Source organism: Cataglyphis hispanica, chromosome 4 (genome assembly GCF_021464435.1).
Source record: "Cataglyphis hispanica isolate Lineage 1 chromosome 4, ULB_Chis1_1.0, whole genome shotgun sequence".
Classification (NCBI taxonomy): Eukaryota; Metazoa; Arthropoda; class Insecta; order Hymenoptera; family Formicidae; genus Cataglyphis; species Cataglyphis hispanica.
The window spans coordinates 11537457-11565373 of NC_065957.1; the positions used below are offsets into that span (position 1 = coordinate 11537457).

The window sequence follows — 27917 nt, forward strand, 5'->3', positions numbered from 1 at the left end:
CTTTTGTCAAATTTATTAATACTTTATACAAAATACACGTTTGATTTTTTACCAAAACGAAATTTATTATTTTTTCAACAAGTGTACTTCTTTCATTGTAAAGGAATTTATATAGGGAAGAGACGTTTGTAGAAGGAAGATTTATATTTGAAAGAGTAATGTGTAAACTATAAGATCTGTATGTTGAAAAGCGTCGCTTAATACTACAAGAAATATATTTTTATTTTTATTTTCATACCTGGGACAAAATCGCGTTTGCATGTATCTTTGACGACTAAAAATTGCAGCATTTTCTGTGTAATAATTGTATTTGAAAGTTTATATTAACTAATTGCGATATTTAATAGTGATATAACTAATATATACACCCATACATTTGTGTCTCATACAATTTCTCATACATGTGTCATGTGTTATATAAATCCAGAAATTTATTTGAAATAATTGATACGATTTTTTTTTTAATATTTTCGATACAGATATTCATATAGAACAAAGAAATTTAAAAACACAATTTGCATAGACTTATGTACGAATTTAAAAATTTACTATATTCTTATGTTTGGAACAATTATAAGCACTTTGATTTTATTTAAGTGCACTCGATATACATAATGTATTGTAGAAAGCTTGTATATATTTATAGAGTGTATTCTAGTCAGTATATTGAAATTAAAAATTGGAGCCCATAATTGATCCTACGCGCATATAAAGGTGCAGAGAATCAATTCTTCATAAAACAAGACTTCTCCGAGAGAAATTTCCTATAATCTTATTTTACCTGAAGAAAGCATTGCAAATGTCAAAATGCTTTCTTTCTGATCACGAAACACGTTCATATGTGCATGCATATTATATAAGAGAATGTATGTATACATGCATTATTATCATAAACAATACAGGTCTGCATACGCACATATGGCCATGTATATGTATATGTATATGTATATATATATATATATATATCTATCATTCTTGTCTTAAAACGAACTTGAGATGTCACATTACTATAAACATTTGATCTAAACAGATTACATGACATTCATCTCTCAAGGGGATTGTTCATTGCTTTTTAGACTACATGGGACCTTCTATCAAACTGATCTTCATTGTACAATAATAAATGCTGCGTCCCAAGCACAAGATTGCCAATAAAAATGCACCTAAAAATATATCCTAAATTAGATGGACGAGAATGTTCAATAAAGACAGAGTGCTAAAAATGAATTGTCAACCTACCAACATAAGCGACATAAATTCCACCACTTGCCTTTACATATTTGTAGGTCCCAACCTGTAATTACATATAGTGTAAAATTAATATTATGGAGATAAAAATATTCAATACATAAACAAGAATTGGAGTTAAAATACTTGCCGTTATAGCTATAGCAATTACTAAAGCTATAATTCCAACAATAATGAATACAATCCCTCGTCCTCTAGCAAAATCTGGACCAACTGAAGATATTTTACGACAATGTGGACATCGTGCCAAAGCATTATTTAATGTGTTAAACTGAAAGACAAAATTTTTTTCAAAATTTTTCCCAAAATAAAAATTGAAACAGAAAAAAGATAATATTTCTCTATCTAAATATTGTGATTTTTTTGCTTACCAAGAATGTATCATGGCAATGAGCACAGCCTACCCTGCACATGCCTGGCATGGACAAAACTGGTGGTGTAATAGGGCTTGGAGCCAGATTAATAATACGTTTACAATTCGGCCTTGGACAGGCAATACGTTGTGAAGAACTTTTGCATATTAGCAGACAATTACATGGACATCGTACATATTTTTTTCCAGGTGGAGCATTCCGTATGGGCTTCATAATGGAAAAGAGGAAAGAAACATTGTTATTTACTTAAATGTAGTAAACAAATAAAGTGAAGGATATAATGATTTTTAACACATACCGTGGCCTCGTTACATTGACAACACTTGACGACGTGCTGATCCCTCTTGCCGGAAATATCTATCATCGCTTGACAGACTCTGCAAGTGACCATCGGCATGCCACCCTGCGTCGCGGACTGATACGGCGGCGGTAATTCATCCGGCCCAATCGGCGACACAGTGTTGACGTTGGATTGTGTCTCGTCTGGAACGAGACGATACTTCTCATCAGCGAGGTGTACAAAGGCGGCACGCCTTCGGGAAAACCGTGAGCGAACGTGTTCGTCATGGTATAGGTATACGCATTTTAATACGTACCGATCGCATCGCTACCATGTGAGCTATACGTGACGTTCTCGTTCTTCAACAGCGGTTGCCGCTCGCCCTCCTTGCCGTCTCCCATGTCGAACGACGCGGTGGGATCGATTCACTGCCGCGACAATTCGACAACAATTCCGCACTTATTGTTTGACAGAACTGCTCCCGGTGCATCGATAACAAGGATGACAAAATACGAATTCTTCTGGCATCGACCGCGGTGTCGCGTCAACGTAGAACGGAAACCGCAGATGCTGTCGTCTAGACTTTAGACTCTAGATTCTACAGTGGATCTGTCGCCCTCAAGTTTTCGCACTAGAGTAAATGCTGCTCCAAAACGGATGCGTTTCGGAAGTCATTTTTGTTTTTTCTCACATTGGCTACACTGTGCTCAGACAATATATCCATGTGCGATGATGTGAGTAGCGAACGTGAGTAAATGGTGATAGAACAGCTAGTGACAGAGCACGCGTTGAGATTGATGTGATTTCCTTTTAATCAACATTTATACAGAGAACAGATTATGTCAGACTTTTTAAACTCAATTTGAACATTGAAACAAACATTTTAATTATATATTGATAACGATCATCATGGAAACTGTTAAGCCTTCGCCGAACGTCAATCAATTTATGGAAACTGTTAAACATTTGTGGAACGTCAATCAATTTATGACAAAGTTCAAGAATCCATTGACTACAGAGTTACAAACCTTTTATATGTAATTTATTGTATATTTTATATTGACATTATTTAATTTATATATGAAAAATTACTGAATTTATTTATATTGCAGATTTAGATTGTATCTTAATGTTTTTAAATATTTTTTGATATACAAATTGTAGAATAATTGTTATAATAATTTCAATAACTTCAATAAAAATTAAAATTATATATAATTAGAATATATAAGAAGAATATATATTTTCAACTTTTTCATGCATTTTTAGGCAAAAATGTAAAAATCTCAGCAATATAGTGGAATTACCCAAGCAGAACTTTGGGCCGTCTGTAATGTGTTCCCATTGTGGATCACTTTGGAGCACCGTGGATCATCAAGTTCGGATAGTACGTGGTAGAAAAATGTCTAAATCAATGAAAAAGATTGTGAGACATATGAATGAAAATTCAAATCAGAAGATTCCAAAAGTTTGTGTTTCTTTGGCACAAAAATCTATCAAAAATGAGATGAACAAATTGGTTATCAAGTGTTCTATCTGTTCTAAAAATACCATATTGCCATTCAAAAAGACAAACCGGCTAAAGCCAATCGAATTAGATAATACCCAGATACAAACACCGCAAAGTAATCGTAAAAAGAAAAAGAAGAAATCTAAGGATAAGACTGCTGGTTTGAATATTTCAGGTTGTACACCTGTATCACGATTGAATAAGAAAGATAATAGTAAAACACATACAAAATCGCCTTTAACCACACCTCAAATAATATCAAATAATAGTAACAAAAAGTTACCCACTTCCACTAAAAAATCTAAAACACTGAATATAGAACGTTTAAAAAACATCATGGAAAAGAGTACAGCAACGCCTATAAAGCGAAAAAGTTTACATAATTTTCTGGCAGAACTATATTGAAAATTTAGATAATATAGTATATTTTATTTTGTAAATGGACAAATATTCATACAATTGCAAAAATATATGTAAGTATTAGTAAGTTATTATAGAGTTATACACTCTAAATTATCTCTTAATTGATGAATCTTTTACTTTACAAACCTGAATTTGTAAACTTCCATTTGATATTTAAAAATATAGAAAGAAGGAATTGGCACAAAAATTGTACATTTCTTTAATTAAATCGTCTATTTCTTGAAAAACAGTTATATAAAGACAAGAAAAATAAATATATATTTTCAAACACTAATTATAAATTCCATCGAGATAAATATTTTTTTCCCTCATTGAAGAAACATTCAATTAATGCAAATTTTTGGTTGTTAACAAGTAGAGTACACTAAATTAGAATACATAAATACACTATTTCTTCTCGCGATGTTTCTATCACGAATAAATTAACGCTACGTGAATTAACATACAAATCGTACATTACCGTCGTGTCAAAAAATAAATAAATTTTTGCAAAATTATATCCGCATACGGCACATTATTCATTTTCTATGGTTTTATATCAATTTCACTTGTGGTGAAAGGGGCTCTTTTACATATATATAGTGTACACAGATTAAAATAAATATACGCTGCACAAGATGCACAAGATGCACAAGATAACACATCTCTCTCACTTATGACTTCAGGAGGACGAGTGTTTTTTTCTGAAATACCTTTCCATAGTCACTCCAGTGGAATCTCCTTTTTTACGATCTGCAACATCGGAATATATTTTATACTCGGTGAAATTGTAGAATGTTAATGTATTCTCTCGCGGCATATATTACGCTTGTATACTTTATTTACTTCAAGATGCCGTATAAAAAAAGGTAACTCACAAAGGAGAGGGAAATCGTTATATACGCAGAAAAAAGCTGCAACGGCCGCGTAGATCTACAATGTTGAGATATAATGCCAGGTATGAAATTTTTATTTCTCTCGAAATGATGCAGCAATACCTAATAGGATATCCTTTCAATATTAGCGAAATCAGAAATTATTATAATACCTTTACATATATTTAACAAATCCGAATTTTTTTATACGCAGTTTCATTAGCGAGTTTTTGATATCTTTAAATAAAAATTTAAATTTTATTGATTGATAATATTAATTAATACATTATAAAATTTTTCCAAGTGCAAACCTGTATAAAAAAAAGGTCAATTGTAATTGACAATTAAGAACTTAAATATCCGATATATTTTGATTTAAACGTTTTTGGATTTTCTACTTGAATTGAATTTGTATTGACAATAGAAAAAAAAATAAGTAATAGGCGACCTGACTGAATTCGGAACACAAAATGTGAAAATATATTTGCTTCTCTTCTATCATATATATTATCCTTTCTAAAAAAATTCTTATTAACAAATTATTTTATATAATTTCTCTTTCTCTCTCTATCTCTCCAACAGGAATTGAAAATAAATCATCTCGTAAAAAAAAACAGCAACTTAAAAAAAAAGTACAAAACAATTTCCTCCACATTTTACGTAAATTATAGATCGAATTTCACGAATAGAGTAGTTTCTTGTTAATATTTTCTATCTCGTACATTTTTCACAATATATTCGGAAAAAAGTCGTCCAAGCGCGACGATATATCTTGGGAGATTGCAGGTGCGGCCGTTCGACAGCATCATTCGGCAACGGTATCTATTCACTTTTACGATTTTCGGCGCTGGAAAGTCTCATGCACGCAGGAATTCTACTTTCATGCAACTGTGCTGTTAATTCGGTCAGTAGGTCAAAAGGCGGGAGATGAATCAAAGGAACAAGAGAAAAAGAAGGGAAAGAAAGGGAAGAAGGAGGAGGTGAGAAAGGAATCGTGTTAGTCACCTGAATGCACGCCTCGAGATAATCCCGCTCGGACATTTCCTGGTCCTTCGCAGGGGGAACTTTTCCCCGTCGGCGCAACTCTTGCTTGGCGTCGTTCAAGTCAAAGATCATCACGGGGTCCAGCCTGCCTTTGAGCACCAGGCCCGCCAAGTACTCAATGTAGTGCTGCCTAAGGGGGAAAAGTACCCAAGATTTTAGTCAGGCACGTGGGTGTCCACCACACTCGCGTTTTACCTCAACCAGGTCGTTCTTGTAATGCTGCGGGTCGCGACCGTACCAGTTCGCGGGCAGTTTCAGCCCGGCGCGTCGCACGCACGTTTCGAGATCGTCCACGTTTAGCAAGAGCATCGGTTCCAGCCGCGTCATACGGATCTTTCGAACTAGATACTCGATGTAATGAATCCTGAATGTACGGAGGATCTCTCGTTAGCGATCGAGCGGAGACAGCGCGGCGGATTCTCGCGTTATCGAAGAAGAATTGCCCGGGATCACTTTGGAAATTAGGAGGGCGAGCGAAATTTCTAGCGCCACGATCGTCGAACGCGGAATGTATTATTCGGGCTTTACTTCAACGCAGCTATCGCATTCTTTTCTGAGATTGTGAAGAATTAATTGAATAAATAATCTTGACTAAGATAAGTGCGAACAATTTTTAATCGGTTAGACAACAATGACAATAATGAGTTTCTTCAAAAATGTAAATATAAATTTATATAAATTTTAATTTTATGAATATAAATTTTTTGAGTCTACAATAAAATAGATCTAGCATTTTTTAACTGAGAGTATGTGAATATTGTTCGCTGATGGATCTTACCTGCACAGACCAGCGTGACCCTCGATGACGTCGGAATTGCATACAGTGTCCACGACCCCGGTCGGCGTTTCTTTCTGCAATTGTACTTTGCACTTGCGTTCTCCGACCGGACCCTCGGTGTCGTAATCGATGCCGTTCTCTCTGAGTAATTGCTGCAGCTGCGCGGGTTCCTTGTCGCGAAGGTAGAAGAGACAATTGCGCGGATGATGGGCGTGCAGGCCCAGTTTGGCGCAATAGGGACTAACTGTGCACTTCGCTCCCATCATGAAAGCTTTGCCGCAACCGCAGCAGAATTCATATTTACATTGGCTGCAGGTGAAATGCATGCAACCTATGAAAATTCACGAGTCTCCTTTCAGCGAGTTCCGTAAAATATGTCCCTGATATGCATATCGAATAATTTAGAAAAAATATCTCTCCTCACATAGATACATTAAATTCTCCTCTCTCCGCGATCATTAAATATAATATAATATTAAAACAGTCCGCGCGCTCATATATGTGCATGTATACTAAGATAATATTTAGAATCATTACATTTACACGCACATTAATTCTTGTATTACCATATTGTTTTTCCAACAATTTCTAAAGTTTATACGAGAGGTGCAATCTTTCATGACACTCAATTTCTTTTAGCAATATTGAGAGATAGACAAAATAAAAAATATTTGTAAAGAAACTTTTCAATTTAAATATTTTTATAATAGATATTGATTAACTTATTAATTGTTTAAAATTCTTGATCAAAACAAATACTTTTATTTTTTAAGTATTGTATATTAATTATGTATCATCTAATTCTTCAGTATTATTTCAACAAGTATAATGCTTTCGTTTTAAATTAAATAACTTATAATATATCTTATAGGCATCTTTTAAGCATGTTTGCAATAAAGTCAGAATATAATAGTTATTGCATTATTACCTCCACGAGATAACGAATAACGAAACTTGCACTTAGGACAGTCAATGCCATTATCAGCGAGATGTTTGGCCAAACCTGCGGCTTGATTGTCAGGATCGTTCTCGTCCTTCCAAGCGGCAAATTTTTCGCACGAGATTCTCTCGTGCTGTTTCTCCCACTAAAAAGAGATTGTTAGAAAACAAACGTCTTTTGATTAATAAATTCAAAAATGCGTATATACCGGTCTTCGGCAAAAGGCACAGGTGACAGATCGACAATCGGGACAGATCAGACGCTTTTGATCGGGATCTGCATAAAATCCACTCGAACACTGAAAAACACATACAATAATCTTAATGGATTTCGATAAAAAAAATAGATGCTGGCAAAAAAATCCTCTTACCTGAATGCACCACTTGAAGTTCGGATCTTGCATCAAAGTGCGATCTCTGAGCTTCCTCTGGAAAAGCTCGTGGATCGGCGGATCGAGCAAAGTCTTCAATTGTATATCCAGATTGCTGAAATATTCGAGAACCTCGTCCTCGCTCGCGTCCTTGAGATTAGGTTCCTTGCAAAACGGACAAACGGCATCCGTGATGTTCCTGTCGCTAATTTGGATGGTGAAGTAATTTTTTGCGCATTCGTTGCAGCAGCGATGTACGCACTTAAGCATTGAGATCATCTGAAATTATGCGAATAAAAATGTATCAAGGTGCGATCGAAAAATTATGATACGATTTGCGGCTCCCATTGAATCTCTATTCTCGATTATCTCGACGAAAGGCAAGATCCTTGATAGATAAGATTCGCAAAAAGTGATCGAATTATACAGGAATTTTGGATCGGATCGCACATTCTTGTCGTTTCCTTCTTGGAGTTATCTTGAAAAAGCTTTACTCTTTTCGCGTTTGCTCTCTCCACTCCTTTCGACGACACTCACCTGACTCATTGCAAAACGACCGGTGCACAGCTCGCACTCCTGTTGTAGGAAGGCGAGCGCCGACTCTACGCTGGAGCACTCTTTCGCGGCCTGGAGCGCCTCGGCATCCCCGAACTTGAGGGTCAGCAAACTAGCGGCGACCTCGGCCTCGTCGTAATTCGCCGCCCGACCTTCCGCCAAGAGACGACGTGCTATTCTCTGCACACGTGACACACATAACATCGCTCCGATATCGGCACGTATAATTTTCATATTTTTTGTTTAAAAAGAGAATCTTAAGTTTCTCGACTACAAATCTCAACTTGGGAACATTCGAATTTTTTTTCATCGATTTAAACATTATAGGCTGTTATAAGAGTTTATAAATGTAATTGTAATTTAAAATAATGTTTAAATCTATTATCTTTGCAAAAAGAGAAATATTATATATATATATATATATTTTTTTTTAAATAAAATATAATATATATATATATAAAATATATAGTATACAAAATAAAATATTTTGTTGCTCATATATATAAATTAAATCAATATATTTCAATTTATACGACATTTTTAATCTTTTCTTTTTTACTGTAACTATATTATTAAATTACTATCTCTACTAAGGATAATGAAATTAGATGATTAAATAAAATATTATAGAAGATTTAAACAGACTTTTGATGAAATTAAAAATATTTTGAAAATGAGAGAATATATACATATGTATATTAAAATCTTTATCGTATGCAAGAAAAAAGAAGGGATAGAGCTCTTTTCTATTCGACATATGTAAGACAATCTATAGGGATAGATAATTAATTCTCAAGGTAACTAATATATAGTCGAGATAATTAATTTACGTGCTATAATCGATGTTTATGCACAGAGGATATCTTAAATACTCATCTACATCTAGAACAGGGAATATCCAAAGGATAATACATCTCTCTTCATCTGTTTCCTAAATAATTAAGCGCTATTACATGTTATACAAGACACACATAACTCCAACTTTCTCAACAGACAATAAGTTAGTCGCGATGCTTACCTTCGCGTTAGCATTCATCGTACAAAACTCTTGTCGCAATCAAATGATCAACGATTAACACACAATTAAAAAGTATTAAAGGACAACCGTTCAGCATTTCGAGCCGTTTGCATAGCCTTTGATCTGTCAATGGAAAGTTTGAAAAAGTCGATTCTTGTGGCGACTCGCGAGGAGAATCTTTCGGCGCAACGAGGGCGTCTACAAGGGGGGAGGGGGTCGTCATGTCAACTCTCGTCTACTGACCTCCCGCTCCGTCTTGGGAGATCCCGGTCTCCTGCGCCTGATGCTTTCCACGCGCGTCCTTTCGGTATTCTCCTCGCCCTCGAACCGACGGATGCAACTGGCTACGAGGGAAAATCGTTTCCTCGGCGCTTTCGCCCGATCCACCCCCTTTAACGTGTCATCGTCATGGTCGTCGTCAACGTTTCTCCCGACTTTGACCTCTTTACTTCCTGTACTCGCCCTTCGGCCTATCTTGGCCCGTTTCGCGCTCGCTACTTTCCTCGTCTTATCATTCTGCACGACTGTCGACTGATCTCTTTCCTCGATTCTGTTTGCATCTTCGAGCCTCGACTCACTCTTCTTCGAGTCGATCGCTTTTGAGGACTGGATGTCCTCCTTTGATTCTGTACTCTCCTCGAACTTGATTGAAAACGCTATCGCGGTATCTGCTACGGTAGCGTTAGAATCCGAGATTTCAAGGTTTTGAGAAAGTTTCGGTGCCATCACATCGATCTCTGCGATTATTTCCGGTTGAATTGGTTCTTCCTTCAATGGATCCAAATTATTCCCTTCATCTCCTTGCGCGACTTCAGAATTACTTTCCGCTCTATTCGAAATGTCAACTCCCTCGTGTATTGTGTCATCGGCTTCTTTAACAGCCATCTCTAGTTGTTGTTCCGAAACTTTGTATTGTATATTCGTCTCTTCTCCTTCAAACGGTAGCTCCTCGTACACATCTTCTTCCATCGAATCTTCGAGCTCGCTTGACTTAATCTCCCATTCATCGACCGTACCCTCGGACAATACCGAATCACGATCGTGGCTTTCTGTTTCGTAGGAACAAGTGATATCTCTCGCGCTCTCCTCGGACCCGCTCCTCGTCCGTTCCTCTTCGGATTCCGATATTTCACATCTTATCTCGTTTAGCGTTTTCTCTAACAACAATTCCGCCTCCGTGAACTCCTCGACGGAATTGCATTCCGAGTTATGATCGGAGATGTACCTCGCCGTTTCTGTGTCCTCGCCGCTCTCGGAATATTCGGAATCGGAGTTCTCCTCGATTGCGTTTTCGATTTCCAATTGTTCGTTAAAAGTCGCGGACAGATCGTTGTTGCACGTCGATGCTTGCGAATTCTCGTCTAATGTGGATTCCAATTGTATCGATTCAACTTTCGGAAGCTCCTCGGTTAATTCCACGGCGCACCTCTTAGCATGATTCTCCTCTAGAATCTGCTCGTCTTTCGCATTCTCTGTAATTTCAATCGTTCTTGAAGGATTTAATTTGCCGTCACTAGATTCAATTCGATCCGTCTTCGAATTATCCTTACAATCGACTTTCTGCACGATCGGTGAACTCGCTTTTTTAACTTTTTCCTGGCTCTTTAAAGATAATTTCGAAATTGCTTGCGACGCTACCGGCAATTTAGTCGATATGTTTTTTAACAATAGTGTGTCATTTAAATTTGTTTTAGAAGAGCTCGATGGGACGATATTTGTAGATCGCGCGATTTTTTGATGTATTAAAACGGGTATCTTTGACGGTAAAGATATTTTAGTTTTCGAATTATCGTTTTTATTTTCTGTCAAAAGTGCTTTCATTTTGTTATCTTTTGACATTTCAGTTTCGCGATTAACAATCTCTTTTACTTCTCGATTTTCAGAAATATCCATTTTAATATTTTCCAACATTTTCGCTTTTTTATTCCGATTAATTGTTTTATTTCTACAACGTTCGGGATTTTTATTTTCGATATTTTCCGATTTTTTCTCGTTACATTTTTTTATGTTAGTCGGCGGCTCGGGATTATCGATCGCGAGTATCTTTCCTGTATTGGACGTAGGAACTTTTTTATCATTTTTATTCGTTTTCCTATTCCCCGCAGTTATTTGATTGGCGTTAGTTAATGATTGTTTAATAGATTTACCCGATAGTTTCGTAACCAATTTACTTCCGTTGTCTGTTTTATCGCGCGCGGCGCATTTTACGGATTCTTTAATTCGCGAGTCATTGTTTCGCATTGCCCGATTCGACGTCTTGGTAATCTCGCTGGCCGTTGCCCTCGCTTTTGTGACGGTCGTACTGTTCGGGCTCGTGCTTTTACGCGGTGAACTTTTCCTCGGTACGCCAGTCGACTTTTTCACCACCTTAACGGGCGACTTTCGTCGAACGATTTTTTTAAGGGGCGATCTATCCTTTACGACGGATTTCCCGATTACGCTTTTACGAGGTTGTCTCGCGCTCCTTTCCGACGACTCGTTATTCGATAATTCTGATTTAACCGGTTCGTTACGCGCGACGATTGAAATGTCGTTTCCGGGCGAATCGACGTCTCTCGCATTCTCCCGCATGCCGTTTGTATCGACATCACCGATTCGATCCGATTTATCGCGTTCGAAGGTATTCGCCGCGATGTCTTTTATCGGCGCGCAATCATTCACCGCTATTATGGGCGATTCCGATATCTTTATTTCAAAGGTATCGGATACGTCGCCGATATTCGTCGTAATAAGATTCGAGAATGAGTCCTCGTTGACGATATTTTTCTCCTCGGTTCGCGATGCGAAGAATATATTGAGATTTTTAAATGCATTTAAGATGCTTCTTGACGCAAAATTTGATGTTTCCGCGTCTCGCTTGCCGTCAGATTGAGAAATCTCGTCTCCGGAGTAAGGTTTCTCCACGGCAATCGAAACGCTTTCGCTCGATTCTGCGGCAGGGACGTTTTCGATAGATAATCCACGGGAATTGTTATTATTAGTATTTATTAATCGATGATGATTTTCGTCAGAGAGTCTGTCAGTACCTATAACAGAGTCCTCGTCAACGATATTTTGTTTTAAGATTTCAGAAATGTCGACAGACTTTACTTCGTCCTGTTCTAAAATTTTTACGTCCCTCAGAGATTCAGAGTCGCGAAAGGTATTTGAAGTGTCGATTGAAGGGGAGGATCGTAACGCCTGCGTTAAGCAATCGTGCACGATTACTTCTCGGTTATTTGTCGGAGCGGATAATCCGTCTCGAGTTAAATCGTCCGCGGAATTCTCAAGTGATCGAATGTCCGAATCCGTGCGTTCGATCGTTGAACTGTCAGATTTTGCTGGAGCGAGTGTACCCTCCTTTTCCGGATCGTCCGGATTATTGAAATTCGCCGCAGAGTCTGTTAATGACAGCGGAACACTCTCATCGGTTCGTAATTGAGTAATGGATAGATGGTCGATCGTACTTTGCTCGACGAGCACGTCTTCCCCTTTCAACGTAGTTTCATCTTTACCGTCGCTCGCGGGAGCATGATATGTGACGAAAATTGTCTGTTCTACTTTTTCCGAAACGTGCACCGCATCTTTCGCAACGCTCGGCTTTGTATCATTTTTATCGTGGCGCAACGTCGTTTCGAGATTATCGAGTTTTTCGACGGATGGTGATTTCGCGTTGAAAATTTCCGCGGATGATGCAACTGGCGAAGCTGATGAGGTAACGTGAGATGAATTGTTTGAGTGTTCTTCTAATTCTCGCGTGTTAATATCTTGTTTATTTATGGATACCGCATTAGTAGCATATGTCGTTTCGCGCGAAATGGACGAATGATTGGCGTGAGAATCGCGATCGATCATATCCTTCTGGCAGATATTCATCTCAGATTTTTCCGTGTTAAAGTCATTCCTAGAAGCGGATGAAACTTGATTTCGCGACGAGTCGTTTTTTAGAAGCGGGTCAATGATCACAGAGGCGTTATCAGCGGGAAGCTTTTCATTAGACGCGATGGAAGAGTCATTCGCTTCCTTTGATGATGATGATGATGACGCATCGATCAACGTATCGTTGGATGCGACAGTAAGCTCGTGAGCTTCCTGATAGGTGATGGATCGATCATGCGTCGCAGATAATGTTAACGATCGCGCGTGAAAGCTCGATGAATCACCTGAAGACGCTTCCTCGATTGATCCTTCCGTCCATATGTCTTGACTATCATTTTCCGCAGGTGTGTCGACTATCTCTAAAGAATCCTTACGTACATGTATATCCTCCGCGATGTCCGTTTGCAACGTTTCATTAATTGGTTCTGCTATCGCGACGCTGAACGTCATCTTATTCGCAGTCAGCGTTTCTTCAGGAACGTCTGTCAACTTGAGGTCTACTGAATCCGAGAACGTATCGGATATCAGAGCGGTGTTAGTTTCCGAAATGTTAGTTTCGTCCTTGTCCACGTTACATACCGATCTGACATCCAGCTGCTGTTGTTTGATGTCTGGCACGCTCGACCGGGACTTCGCCATCTGAGAGTCTGGAATCTCGCAAGATCCGATGACGTTCCTCTTGTCGATAATCTTGCTGTTGCTCGATTTTGTTATGATATCTTTCTCGCGTTCATTATTACTCTTCTCCCGAACAGGCGACCCGACAGTTTTATCTGCAGTTGTCGGGACAGACTTCTTCTCGTCGTCGTTCCTCGGTTGAAGAGCGTCGACATTCGCCTCAGCGTCGGCTGTTTCTTCGACCTTTGTACTATGTAAAGTATTTAATCGGTTCATAAATTGTGCATCAGCGGTCGTTACATCAGCATCACCTTTCTTGGGCGACAGGACCTGCATCGCCGTTATGAAGGGCGTCAAAAACTGCTCCGGCAACGATCTTACGGCGGACATCAGAGCCTCCATCGCCAGGACTTGCGATGACTTGTCGTTCTGTTCGGGAACTTCCCTCGCGATATGCTGATCGGATCGTTCCGTCACGGAAAGATCCTTTCCGGATGCACTCGCCGCGATCGAGACATCATTCCGCGACAGCTGCTGCAATATATCGGCCTCTTGTTGAGGAGTACTCGAATCCCGGAAAGAGATGCGAAGTGTTTCGTCCAATTCCGTCGACTTTTCAATTTGGACGAGTGACTCGTTGTTTGCAGCGTGTTCCGTTGTATTAAGTAATTCGGGAGCACTCCAAGTTTGCGGAGAAGAGGACTGACCCGGTTCCGTATCCGTTGGATCGGGCGCAGAAATTCCATGCGAGGAAGAGGATACTTGAACCTCAACATTCGACGATAATTCTCTCTGTTCTACTTCTTTTGGTGGAACTTGCTTCGCTGTTTCTATCGTTTCATCGATCGATATCGTCGAAACGTCGAGGTCGGGGCGTCGTGCTTCGCTCGCTTCCTCGCGCGATCGTTTCGCATTGACATCGCCTTCCTCGCCGTTTAATTTTGGCGGATCGCATGATCCGGCCATTCGTACAGTCTCATCAACCTCAACGATGGTTCCACCGATCGAACGATCGGCGGTATCGTTTCTCGAGGAGTATTGGGGCACAAGAGGCGAGCTTGTCGCATTCTCTCTCGCGAGATCATCGATCATCGTCGTTGTTGCGGGAATTTCGATGTGCGACGCGGCGTCTACTTGGTCCAGGCCCTCGTCGGACGGATTCGTAGCGATCAACTTTGAGTGCTTCGAGCCTTCCTGCGAATCTACGGTGGCCTGTCTTTGCCGCGCAACAAGATCGCCCGGCATCGCTACATCGGGCGCTTCTTGTACGGCCCTTGGGACCAGATTTGCATCGATTAGAACAGTGCTATTATCATCGTCAGCGCGGTCGTACAGATTATCAGACTTATTATTACCCAGTTTATTCGGGAGATCTTTCTCGTGTCGCCAGTTATCGGTCAGTTCTCTGAGAGCCGCCAGTTGCTTTTGAAAGTCGGCCTGCAACGCCACGAAATGATCAACAATTGGTGACATTACCTGCTTCCGCGCCTCCGTATCGGATACATTCTCAATTTGTTCCAATTTGGATCCCGCCCCCGTCCCACCACCGACCGCACTCTCTGCATCTTCAGCAAGAAAAGGAAAAAAAGTAATTACACGATCAATTATTTTTACTCATTTCTTAACAAAAAATATTAAGAAGTGATGGTTTTTTTTCACGCAGAGAAAATCGCAATTTATTTATAAAGAATAAATATTAAATTGTCATAATTAGGAAAATTTTTATATTCTAGATTTTATATAAAATATAATCCGAAAGTCACTTTTATATCTTTAAAAACGCAATAAAATATTAAAAAGTATAAAGAAACATAAAGCTTATTAAATAATTTTGAAATATCTAAAATAATACTAAAAAAATATTGGAAATAATAAATTAATAAAATTAATAACAATTTAAAAATTAATAAAAATAATTATTTTGTCTCTCGAGGGCACCCACTGACCTTCGTGCGGTGCAGCCTCGTCGTTCTCCACCCCGACTGGAGGACCCCAGATCCTCATTAAAAAGGGCTTGAGCTGATTCTTCTGCAGCTCGAGCAAAGCGGCGTCCTCGATCCCGGCATTATTATCGAGAGCTCTGACAATGTCCGCGAGCGCAAAGTTTCCTCTCGTTATAATCTGCTGGCACTGTCGACAATCGAGAGGGGCATCATATCGGATCGCTTATCGATCAAAGAGCCGCGCGTGCTCATTTTATACGCACTTTCTGCTGTCTGCGCCGAACGGCCGTCGCGACAGCGTTCCACACGTCGCCCTTGACAGATCGTAGAGCCTCTCTCGCCTCGGCCGGCGACAGGACGCCGATGCTGTTCTCCCTCAGTTCCTTGCCCTGCGCGGTCACCAGGACCCGCACCGTCTCCACCAGATGCGGCCACTGCGTGTGAAGCCACTCGATCGGATTCGATGCACCTTGGGCCAACGCCACCTGAACGTCATCGGTGGTGAATCCCTGCCTCTCGGCTTCTCGTAGGAGCTCCACGATCTCCAATCCTTGACGGGTCAACGTGGAAACTCCCCCTTGCTGGCTGGAACTGGCACCTGCTTCCGCATATCTCGGTTGGCTCGGTTCCTGAAATACGAGAATTGCATCGCTATTGGAGATCGTTTTATCGAAATTAGACGAAAAGAACGAGATATATATAATAGAGATGGTGTTATTTAATTTATAGTCACAATCGCAGACGTTCCGCCGTCGTAGAGATTATCTTTGATCGCACGCGCTGTTAAATGCTTTTCTAGATTAATATTAAAACTATATTTAGTTGTAGCTGAAAACGCATTTTGTGAATAAGCATGATAAATGTACGATAAGTCATCATCTATTTAAGCTTGGTTGGATTATGCTAAAAAAAAGGAAATAAAAGTATCATCCTGCCTACGTTCACACCGAGGCTAATTATTGCAACTGGATTGGGTTAAGAATCGACGGAGGTATACAACGAAAAATCCGTGAGGCTTGGCTTGTAAGCGAGTTTACCCTGGAACGATAATAGAGATGGGACGAGTCGATGGAGTTTCTTCTGGTCCGTTCTCTGCTTTTCTGACCGGATATCATCAGCTGCTGTTCTTGGAACGTCCGCGGATATAGATCGGGACTGTTTGCGAATCTGGTCTGCTCCTGAAACAGACGCTCCGCCTTGTCTTTTCACTAGAACGCTACGGGATCGATCGCGGAGAGAAAAATATCTTTTGAAAGAATATTTTACTTGGCGTCCAACAAGTGTCCTAATTTTTTATATACCTATACATCTTATTCATTATTTTCAGATTTTATTAACGTTCATATATGCCAAATTTATTTGCTATAGTTATATAAATATAGAATAAATATAAAGTGAAACATAATTGTATATATAATTAATTATATAAATATATTATATAATTATATACTCATATATACATATAATAAATATATATGTGTAAGTGACATTTTTATTTTATTAAATTACTGATCCATTTCTTTCAATTGCTTTTATTCAACATTTTAATTAAACTTGAATTACGTTTTTTAATTCATTCACAGTCTTACGCTCACCTCTCCGTCGCTATCATCGTAATATAAATAACTCTTTGACGTTGCTACTGACGCGGATCTTCCAAGAGTCCCTTTCGGAGGGAGATAGTCGTAGGTCTAAAATATTTCATACACATATTATTTTTGTAATCTTCTATCTATATAACTTGTTTGTTTGTTTTTGTGCATAAAATATTTCGATTGCAAATATTATCTCATTTATATGATATACTTACTTGAGTCGAGATATTCTGTGGTGGAGGAGATGTTCCCGTGGACACCGAATGACTTTTTAAAAGTTTCCCACGCGTGGCCTTTTCCTCCCGCGGCGTCGCGTTTGCGTCTATTTTGGAGATATTCGTAGTTGGAAAAGGCGGTAATGTTGATGATGCTGCTGCTGCTGCCAAATTTTCAGCAATCGGCGGTGATGCTGCGTCCGCCGGTTTCGATGACACTTCTTCTGCTTGCGAAGTTGAGGACGTCGTAGAATTTTCCATGAGAGGATTATCGTCTGTAGCAATTGCATCTGTAAATCACAACATTTTTTCACAATTTAGTTATTTTAAAGTTATTTTATTTTATTATGTAAATTTACTAATAGCGATTTTAAATAAACAGTTTATAGAATTTGAATGATTAGCCGTTGTTGCCGAGTCACCCCAACAACTTATTTTCATATATTATCAATCTCAAGGTCATCCAAGAAAGCGCATTTATAACGTTTTTATTTCATTTTTAGAAATCGAGAAAAAGATGAAAGAGAAATTACGAATAATATGTTGAAAAATTTTACAAAAGGAAAAAAATTGATTGTAAAAAATATTGTTTAATTAACGTAGCTATTAATTTGCTAATTTTGCAATAATTCGCACATGTAATTAACACTATTACGAATATTATTAATAATTGAATACATTGTATTATTATTATAATATCCGTATTTTGGATTAACATGCGAAATTTTCACTGGGCAATTAATCTTTCAAGGAAACTTTGAAAAATTTATTGTCGCTTGTTAAATTTTTACTTTATCTTGAAATGAATAAATCTACGCGTCGTCGACGCCTTCTAATATCACCGAGCCAAATGCTTTGGCAGTGATTTTCCATCGATGGTTCGCCCCGGAATAAAGGAACATATGCCAAATGCACGCTCGTGCTTGAAACCGTCGCATCACTTGAATGAATAATATAGTGCCACAGACATGAACGCGATAGATGGCCGAATTTCAAATACGACTATGCATTTGGTCCCGTTGTAGCCTTGTACGAAAAACAGTTTCCATGTCTCTTTATTATTCATCCAAGGGAATACATCGAAGGATGGAGAACAACCAGTTGTAGAGTGGCTCGTGACTGCACTGCTTTACGTATAAAAAGGGAAAGAGAGAGAGAGAGAAAAAAGAAGAGACACGTACAAATATAATCTGGGTTCTTCGCATTTCTCTGGGATACGCGGGGGAGAGAGGGAGAGGGGAGAGGGGAGAGGGGAGAGGAGGGAAGACAAGGAGGAGACAACGAACACGGATCTCGGGAACGTCACTTGGATAACTTGGTACCGAAGGAGAAACTGATTTTGCGCCTCAGTCTACCTTTATTCTTGACGGATCCGCTCTCGCCGCTTTCTTCGCTGTTAGAGATCTTCAACAGATTGATCCGCTTCTCGAGATGGGGATTGGGATCGCCGATCTTGCTCGACGCTTCACTTTTCGGCGCTTGCAGCTCGATCGGATCGTCGTTCAGGGTGCTCGGCGGTAGTGCGCTACTCTTGGTTTTGCAGCAGACCACGCAGACGCGATCGTTGATCTTATTGATGAAGGTGCAGTGCTCGCAGGCCCACTCTTCCTTCGGGATTTCCATCAAGCCGATCGTTTCTTTGGAAGCAGGCTTCTTGGATGATGCATTTTCGACCGCGTCTTTCCTCGCTATCTTTGGATCCTCTCGGGACTGAGATCTTCGCAGCAACGGCTGCTGCTGCTGGTGTTGCTTTATATCGACGTTATCTTGCCTTTGAGCTTCTGCGGTCCGCATGGAGTTCTCGAGCTGATGACTTTTCTCGATCGATCGCTGGCGATCTTGAAGATCACCGGTCATCCTTTCCTCGTGTCTTTTTGTCGGTATTTCATTGGAAAAAGTTTTTCTAAGACCTTGATTGTCGGATTCAAGCGAGGATCTACGGATTTCGCGCTCTCGCGAGATGTCACGGATCTGCTGTTCTCTTCTCGCTGAGCGTGATACGATTTCATCCTTGTTCGCGCGATTCCTGTCTCTATCTGAATCTCCTTGAGAAGACTGTCTTTCCAAAAGGCGCATTCGTTCAGCAGGTATCCTCTTCGGAGAAGTCACATCTCGAGAAGGTGTCTTTCTAGCCTGACCGTCACTCTCGAAGGATGATCTATGAGAATCGCGACGATGATCATCCAGCATTATGTCTCTACGAAGGGACGATGCTCTCTTTAATGCGTTCTCCACCCTCTCGACATGGTCGTCGGACGAGCTCGTGAGTCGCGTTCGGCTCGGTGCATTGATCCTTCGATCGGAGGACTCGTCATCGGTGCTTCGTTTTCGACAATCGCGATAAGTTCCATTTTGTACGCGTTCCAGTCGATCTACTCTGGAAACTGAGCGATCGTCGTAGCTTCTCGAAGGCGTCGAGTATCGTTTACTAGACGGACTCTCGGACCATTGATCCTCGGTACTCATCATTCTCTCCTCGGACATTAATCTCCTAAAAAATCAACGTGAACGTGTGTGTTTGCGGATATAAAATATGGAAGCTTAAATATTAACAAAACTAAGTCAATATTTTAGAGAAATTAAAAGAGAGATTCTACGAAGGCTAAAAAAATTAATCATTCTAGAAAAGAAAAATAGGATATGTGTTATGTATATAAATATATTAAACAACAAAGTTGTGGAAATGTAAAAGTTTCAAAATTTTGTTGTCAAAACACGGCAATAAACAATATCGACAAAATTGTTTGCAAAATGTTTTTCAATGTTTACATTTATTTAAACATGAAATTTTATAAAAACTCTTTGCTTTCTGAGTTTTATAATCTCGAGTATTGACAAAATGATAGATGATTTTACTAACATCAATAAAATATTTATGGAAAATCTTTTGAAAAACATTTAATTAAATGAAATTAAAATGGATATTTAGAAAAATATAATTTTTATATAATTTCTTTTTTTAACTTACTCTCGTCGACTTCTAGACATGAGACTTCTGCTATCGTCATCGTGATAGTTTCGTTGTCGTATACTTCTGGGTACGCTGCCGCGTCTGCTCCTGGATCCTCGGGAGAGTCTGTCGTCCATATCAGACTCGTCGGAGTTTTCGGAGCTCGCGTCCGATGGTGATCCGGGTGATCTTCTCGATCGTGATCTTGAAGCGTAGGACTTTTTAGATTTCAGACTGGGGGACGGTGACGGCTGCCTCGACCTTCTACTGCATTTGACACTTCTAGTCGGACTGTGCGCTCTAGAAAGAGATCCCGGATAATGCGGAGGCAGCATCTGAGCTGACGGATAACCCATGGGATATCCCCACACGCTTGGATGATGCAGACTCGCGGTGGAACCGCTCATCGATACGTCCCAGGAGTTGGTCGGCGGATACCATATCATCGGCATGCCGCCAGGTCCTAAATGTGCCATCGACTGGGCCTGAGAAATGATTTTATTTATATATAATGTTTTATTGTATTTTAAAAAATATCATTATTATATAAAACAAATTTGTCTCAAAAATATTCTATTTTTAAATATATCTATTTCAGTTTGTTTAATTCATTAAAAAAAATTAAAATATTAATCAATTAATGTGGAATTATATTATACTTTTATTTTTAGCATGTTTTTTAATTACTCTATTTTCTTTGTCTGGTTGAAATTGATGATTAATCAGAAGCAAAAAATTAATACAATAAGAATGAAGGTAAAAACACTTTGAGAATATTAAATATACCTGATGCATCCCCGGATTCCACATATGAGCAGCGGTTAAATCGCAAACGCTGGCCGATTGTAGCATTGCTCTAGGTGGAGGCGGAGGTGGAAGCGGCGGTGCTGGTTTCGAGTTGCCTAAGCTAAGTGGTCTTCCGCTCAAAGTATCCCTCGAGGTGTCCGAGGACGGGTGTCGTCGCCTGTTTGCGTCTTGAGCTCTCATCGCCTCTTGATATTTTCTGTATCTTTCCTGAAAAAAAAAGTTTACAGTTTTTCATACACAATTTTTAATCACTGAAGTCATAACGATGCAAATGGTAGCAAAAGGAAATATCCATATCTAAAATTTTCAGTGCATAAAAATAATACTTTTAATTTGAATAATTATCAAATAAAATCAAAAATTAAAAGTTAACTTTGCAAATTAATTAATAAATAATTAAATCTATACAAACATTTATTGTTTGATTCTGTAATTTTTTTATCTATTTAATAAGATGCATATAATCGTTATAATTTCATAGAAATATATCCTAAATTCAATTTAAAAAAATTTTTTTATTAAAAGTTTTTTTTTAACAATTAAGAAAGATCTATGTAATTTCTCACCTGTAGAGTAGACATTTTGTCCGTTCCTGATCCTGAAGCATCATTGGTGGACGTGTTTAAAGTATTCGTAGATTTCGATATTCTTGAATCCGGCGGTGCTATCGGGTTGGCAAGGTTGCGCTTTAAGCTCCCGACCTTGTCGAGCAAAGGGAGATGTATAGAGCCTTTAGCTAATGCCGACTTAGCCTAAGCGCGAAACTCGGACTTAATTACGTGAATATCGTGAATGAAGGAACAGCGCATGGGGTGTTGTGTCGAGGACTGTAGTGATGTTCGTATGCGAAACTGCGCTGATATATATGGTTAAAAAAGAGAAACGTCAAATATATGATTAATCATGATTGCGATGGATAAGAAATTACATCTCTAGAAAAATACAGATTCTCTTCTAAAAAAAAATATAAAAATAAATAAACAGATACATATAAACAGAGACTTGCGTCAAAAATATTACGAACAAGAGTCTTGTAAGTCAAACGTCGTGAAATGATTATTTTGCACGTGGCAGGTTCACAGCTATGGTCCAATCCGTCTAGTATATACATGCTGAAAAGAAATCGATATACCGTGTGTGAAAATCAGTCAGGATGGTAAACCTGTAAACGGTGTACACAGAAAATACGGATTGATGCGTCGTCGATAAAGGATCGTGATCGTGTGCGAGAATGATGGTGTTCGCCGTGTTCACCGTAACCTGCCATATTCACCGCACCCCACGGAAATCATTCGCGGGTAAACGATTTGATATTACACGGCACGACAAATGTCCGACATTACGACGGCGCCGACGCGCCACGTCCGTCTTTTCCGCGTCATTACGTCAATGATGAAACTGAAAGAGAGAACAGGTTCAGTGAATACGGCATCAGTGTTTTGCGGTAACATGGTGTATTAAAAAACAACGATAACATGTGTACAATAAAATCTGAACGTAAAATAAAATCTAATAAATGTAAAGAGAGAAAACAACATGTTAACGATCATTTGAAGGTCGCAAGAATGAGAAAGCTCTCAGTTGCCTCGGTGTGACGTTTCTAGTTAAAAGTTTTACGTCATTATGTTGTAAATCAACAACGTCGTAAAGATCGTGGCATTTTGTTCGTCAGGAGGGGGAGAGCATTTCGGCGAGCATCCGGAGCCGCAACGGAGACGAGGTTGAAATAAACGGCGATAAAGCAGCTTCCGTGAGTCGGTCACCGATCCAATCTCGGCGAGCCAAAGTCGCCGAGAGATGGAAAGCTCGATCTTCGAAATTTGCCAATCGCAACCCGATCTCCATCGAGCTCGAATGATTTCCGAGAAAGGATCCTTGGCTGGGGTACGACTCGTGCGGTAGGATTCGCACGAACGGTCTTGCCTGGAACAAGATTTCACGGGCGCAGTTTCAGGCGAGGGTGCAGCCTACCTGAGTGGCCTTGCGATTTCTTCGCGGCGGCGGCACCGGCGGCGGACACGACATCTCCCCTTTAGGGGGAAGGGGCGGTCTGCTCCTGCTCGCGTCCTCGGTCAGGATCCTCCTGCGAACGTGGCTCTTCCGCTTCGGGTGCTTGTGATTCATGTCGTCGCAGGCTTCGCAGAAATTCTCGTCGCACGTGTCGCATCGCGCAAACACGTTCTCGGTGCCGCACAGGGCGCACTTACCGACGTTCCACTGGGGTGTCTTCTGGGGTGGTTTCTGGATCGGGAACTCGATGATCTCGTAGTCGGGGTCACCACAGTCCCCCGAGAGCGACGGCGGTGGAATTTTCGGGGGCGTCGGGGGCCGATGTTGCTGCTGCTCCGTTTCTCGCTGTTGCTGCTGCGCCTTTTTTAAATATATATATATATATATATATATATATATATATATATATATTTTTTAGAGATTTATCGCGACGATTTAAACGAATTGATTTATTCGTGGCAAAAGAATAAAATAAAAATAGATTACGCGAAGCAAATTATTTCGGCAAATGTGAACAAGAAATAATTATAAAAATCGAAGCAATCGATAGAAACATAATATATAATATAATTGAATGAGAGAAAAACATACCATGACCCAATGGGGCATGGATCTAGCCATCCGCAACTTGGTAGACGGATTCGATATGGCCATTGGTCGCCATCTTTCAGCTCCCGGATTCTAGAAAATAAAAGCAAAATTTTGTTAACAATTTTCTCTTAAAACGATAGAGTAATTTATTTCAGAGACATTTTTGTCACACTTATTACTCAAAATGTTGCAATAACTTTTTGTAAAAAAAAAAAAAAAACACTATCTTTTATGAGATTTGCAAATGCATGTAAGACATACAATACATTACAGCTATTAAATATTAAAAAAATCATAAATGCAAGTAAATTTCGAAGAGCCTAATCATACATATGTAGAAAACGCGCAAACAACCGAGTGTTTTGTCTGAGCTAAAAATCCCGAAGCCTTCGTAAAAGCCTGGCAGTCTTCTACCGCCATAACAGTGCCAACTGTGAATTGATGTCATCGCAGCTCGTAGGCTCTCGCGCTTACGAGAGAGGCCCCCGGATAATCTCGGCCGTGTAATAAATTCTTCCCAAAGTAGGCATGGTCGCGGGGAAAGCGTGACGTCAGGCCGGCCGATCCAGAACGCCGGAAGCTGGGGACCAACCGGGGATCTATTTCTGCGGTCGGGAAAAAGCGGCGTGTTCCGCGTCTAGAAATAAAGCTGAGCAGCGTGGTGTGTGTGCGCGACACTATTTTTCTCCGCGTGGGTGACACAGCGACGACGTTCTACCTTTCGTCCTACGTGAAATATCGAGCGCTTCTCGTAGCGGATTTAAATTCGAGATATTTCTGAGCGTGCTTCTGATCAACGGAATGATAATTAAATAGGAAACGGACGATTCAAATATATAAATCGGCTTCAGAAATATTTTATAAATTTGCTATTTTTTAAAAGATTCACATTCTCCTCCCACTCGCTTCCTCTTATCGCGTTTTTTATTATTGTCTCGATCGATTGAAGACATTTGTATATGTAATCTTAGCCAAACGAAGCAAACGTGGCCACGTCGCGAGAAGCTTTCGCTTGAGAGACGCGACGAGATGAGAATTAGTTTCTTGAATTAGAGTCGTTTGTATATCTTTAGAACGTTCACTTCTCTGTTCTCCTCGCGCAGCGCAGATGTTTTTGTTTCTATTTTGCGCAGCGCAGGATTCCCGATGAATCCACGAAAATCCACATGATCGAGGCACAAATTGTATCTTATAATACTTTCGTTAAAATTTTTTATAATGTAATATCAGAATATCGGAAAGTTAATCGACAAAATTGAATTTTACCGCAATTAAACAAGTATATAATGCGCGATTATTATATTTTTTATTAACTCTGTTAAAAATAAATATCTCTTTCTTTCAAACATTGCACACAATTTTAATTTTTTTCCATTCCTATATATCTTGTCTCAACGTGTGACGGGATGAAAAGAGAAAAAAAAAAGAGATAAATGCAAATTGAACGTTCATCGCAAGACTATTTCTCGCTGAAATTGCACACGTCTATGCGCAAGTTGGAAATCATCCAATTTCTAGTTTATCCAAGAGAGAATTTCTATTCGTAAAACTTCTTTTCCACTCGGACACGTCTCGCGACATTTCATTAGTGTTTAGAACCAGAGCACGATGCAACTTGAAGATCCGCTTATGCTTTCCTCACATTTCCCACAATAACGCATAGTTTACGAATAATTAGATAATGATTATTTCGCAAGGTGCAATCCTCGATAAGGGTTCTTAAACCGGAGGCAACTGTCAGACAGTCGGAGCACGAGTCACAGATAACGCATACGCGTTAATTGACCAACGTGTCCTTCCGCATGTGCGGTGTGAGAATTCCGCGCTTTATCTCTTTTGTTGCTTTACTTCACATTTTAGCGAAAATAAACTGGTACCCGCATAGAGAAGATAAACTGCGTAAATGCGGCTTTACAAGACTGGTAATCGTGAAATAAAAATTTGAATATAACAATGCAGCAAATAATTATTTTCCAGATAAATCTTTCTTCTCGTTAACAAATTTTTAAACAAATAGAATATTTTGAAATTATAAATATTAAACCTATATTCACTCTGTAAATTTTTTTTTCACAATTAAATCGTGTTTTAAGGAAAAAATTTTCCGTGAAGATTTATTTTGATATGGATATTTTTTTTGTAGAAGAAAAATTGACGGACAGAGAGATATGTTAATAGTTTTCTACGACGCGCGTTTGTTCGCATCATCGATAATCCTTTGTGCGATAAAGGATGTTCAAGGCAGAAAGCAATTTGATCGAGCTCATCCGATCGTAAGATTGAAAAGCCGCATTAAGCCTCACGGACAAAGTTATATGCACGCTCTATGGATATATTTTTTGACGCGCCATGCGCATTCCAGAGTTGATGCACCACGCGAGCTCCGATTTAGATTACTCGTATAGTGTCTGAGATAAAGCACTCAATCGATCGATTCACTCTTGACATTTATCGTTGATAAATTTTATTAAAAAAGGAATATCCATATAATTTTATATTTTTTTATCATCTCAGATATATATATATATATATATATAATCGTATCTCTGTTACTGTCTTCATCGCAAGGAAAGCTCTCTTTTCCCGATTAAACGAAGAAAAAAAAATGGAAATAATACAACGGAATAACCGTTACGGAGACTTTCCCGATTATTAGCAGGAATCGCAAATAGATTGAATAGAAGAAACGATGCACGAGGAAGGATATAGCACAGCGAGGATTGCACTCTCGTGGGACGGATATCGGCACTCACGTTCATGTGGGACACCTCGGACACCACGCTTCGGGTCTTCCGGTTTTCCTTGGGAACTGGTCGCCGCGGTACTGGCCTCTCCGATTCGCCTAGCGGGCGTTGCATCTCGCCGCCGAAAATCTATTTCCGTAACGCCACGACCGCTGGATCGCTGCCACCGTTCCTTGTCGGCGCGAGTCTCCCCGTTCGCGTAAATATATCTGTCGTGTAGTTTGGATTTGTTAGAACAGACGTCGCTTTAGAAGCTTTACGGTAGTTTAGGGCTTATTTCGATACTTTTCTCGAAAAGCGTTGATAACCGCCGTCGGACGTTTCTATCGCGATATAGAGTTTATTGAAGGCGGTTCCACAAAAATTTTGCATGACAGTTTTGCATTTTTTTTTTTTTGTACATCGTATAAAGATATATCCAAGTATTCCGAGAGATGGATTTTTTCATTAACATTTAATAATTTAATTTAACATTTTTACGCTCAAATCAATATTGCAAAAGAGATAGTGTCCTAGTCATTAAATCCAGATTAAAATTTTAGTCATCAAATTCAGATTTAAATTCTGAAAAATCTTTTTAAAATTAATTTAAAAGTAAGTTATTATCCCCTAAAATTTGAAAAGAATTTTGAGGAAGGTAAAAAGAAAACTATACAACTTTTGATATGTAACACCAAGAAATCTGTAATTATGCAAATCGTGTGGGCATATGCTAACGGAATGCCGGCGCAAAGTTGACCGTTCGCTCAGCTGATTTATGTCCAATCCGCAAATTTACATGGTAAATTTGTTGGCACGCCTTGCTGTGTCACCGTGAAAATTTGCGATACTCACACAAAAAATATTATTTGCCTATTAAACGTCCCAATTAAAGCAAATACAGTAACGTTATTAGACGAGGCTGTCAAGCTACATCATCATTGGTCGTTTCATTTGTGGGAAAAAAAAATTCTGCGTATCTATTATTTATTATTTTCCTTTCTTTTTTTTTATAAAACAAAGATAAACTCCCACAAACATTAGAATCAAATGGGGTGTAACGAACGGAGTTCGTACGAATTTCTCAGTAACGTTGCAGTAATATGTTACCTCCTTATTACATCACTGATTGTAAAATCGCTTCCCACGCACGTATGTGAAAACATTCACGCGTGTAGGCGCACACACGCGCTTTTGCGCGCTCATCTTGCGT

At 39.3% G+C, this 27917-nt stretch overlaps 3 protein-coding genes across 8 annotated transcripts; 1 reads left to right on the plus strand and 2 right to left on the minus strand.

Annotated features, from left to right (window-relative positions):
- Window positions 1–201: 201 nt before the first annotated feature.
- Window positions 202–2440, minus strand: LOC126848687 (type 1 phosphatidylinositol 4,5-bisphosphate 4-phosphatase). Its single transcript, XM_050589764.1, has 6 exons — window positions 2219–2440; window positions 1921–2105; window positions 1620–1829; window positions 1379–1519; window positions 1240–1294; window positions 202–1163 (listed from the first exon to the last, which is right to left on the minus strand). Exons 1-6 carry the CDS (start codon window positions 2301–2303, stop codon window positions 1078–1080), a joined length of 762 nt encoding a protein of 253 aa, XP_050445721.1. The 5' UTR covers window positions 2304–2440; the 3' UTR covers window positions 202–1077.
- Window positions 2441–2633: 193 nt separating this feature from the next.
- Window positions 2634–4190, plus strand: LOC126848685 (uncharacterized). The gene is made up of 2 exons (XM_050589763.1): window positions 2634–2939; window positions 3172–4190. The coding sequence occupies exons 1-2, from the start codon at window positions 2812–2814 to the stop codon at window positions 3815–3817; spliced, it is 774 nt and encodes a 257-aa protein (XP_050445720.1). The 5' UTR covers window positions 2634–2811; the 3' UTR covers window positions 3818–4190.
- Window positions 4030–26881, minus strand: LOC126848678 (E3 ubiquitin-protein ligase lubel). 6 transcript variants are annotated; one of them, XM_050589737.1, is made up of 20 exons: window positions 26735–26881; window positions 23982–24071; window positions 23352–23750; window positions 21947–22081; window positions 21360–21587; window positions 20592–21058; window positions 18979–20114; window positions 17624–17913; window positions 17409–17504; window positions 16851–16991; window positions 16077–16442; window positions 15817–16000; window positions 9638–15435; window positions 8359–8556; window positions 7822–8100; window positions 7660–7749; window positions 7440–7596; window positions 6512–6842; window positions 5695–5863; window positions 4030–4567 (listed from the first exon to the last, which is right to left on the minus strand). In XM_050589737.1, exons 1-20 carry the CDS (start codon window positions 26837–26839, stop codon window positions 4538–4540), a joined length of 10689 nt encoding a protein of 3562 aa, XP_050445694.1. In that variant the 5' UTR covers window positions 26840–26881; the 3' UTR covers window positions 4030–4537. The 6 variants fall into 6 exon arrangements, with proteins under 6 accessions (XP_050445694.1, XP_050445690.1, XP_050445691.1 ...); XM_050589733.1 differs by having other exon boundaries at window positions 16851–17009; XM_050589734.1 differs by lacking the exon at window positions 5695–5863 and adding an exon at window positions 5929–6097 and having other exon boundaries at window positions 16851–17009.
- Window positions 26882–27917: the final 1036 nt, after the last annotated feature.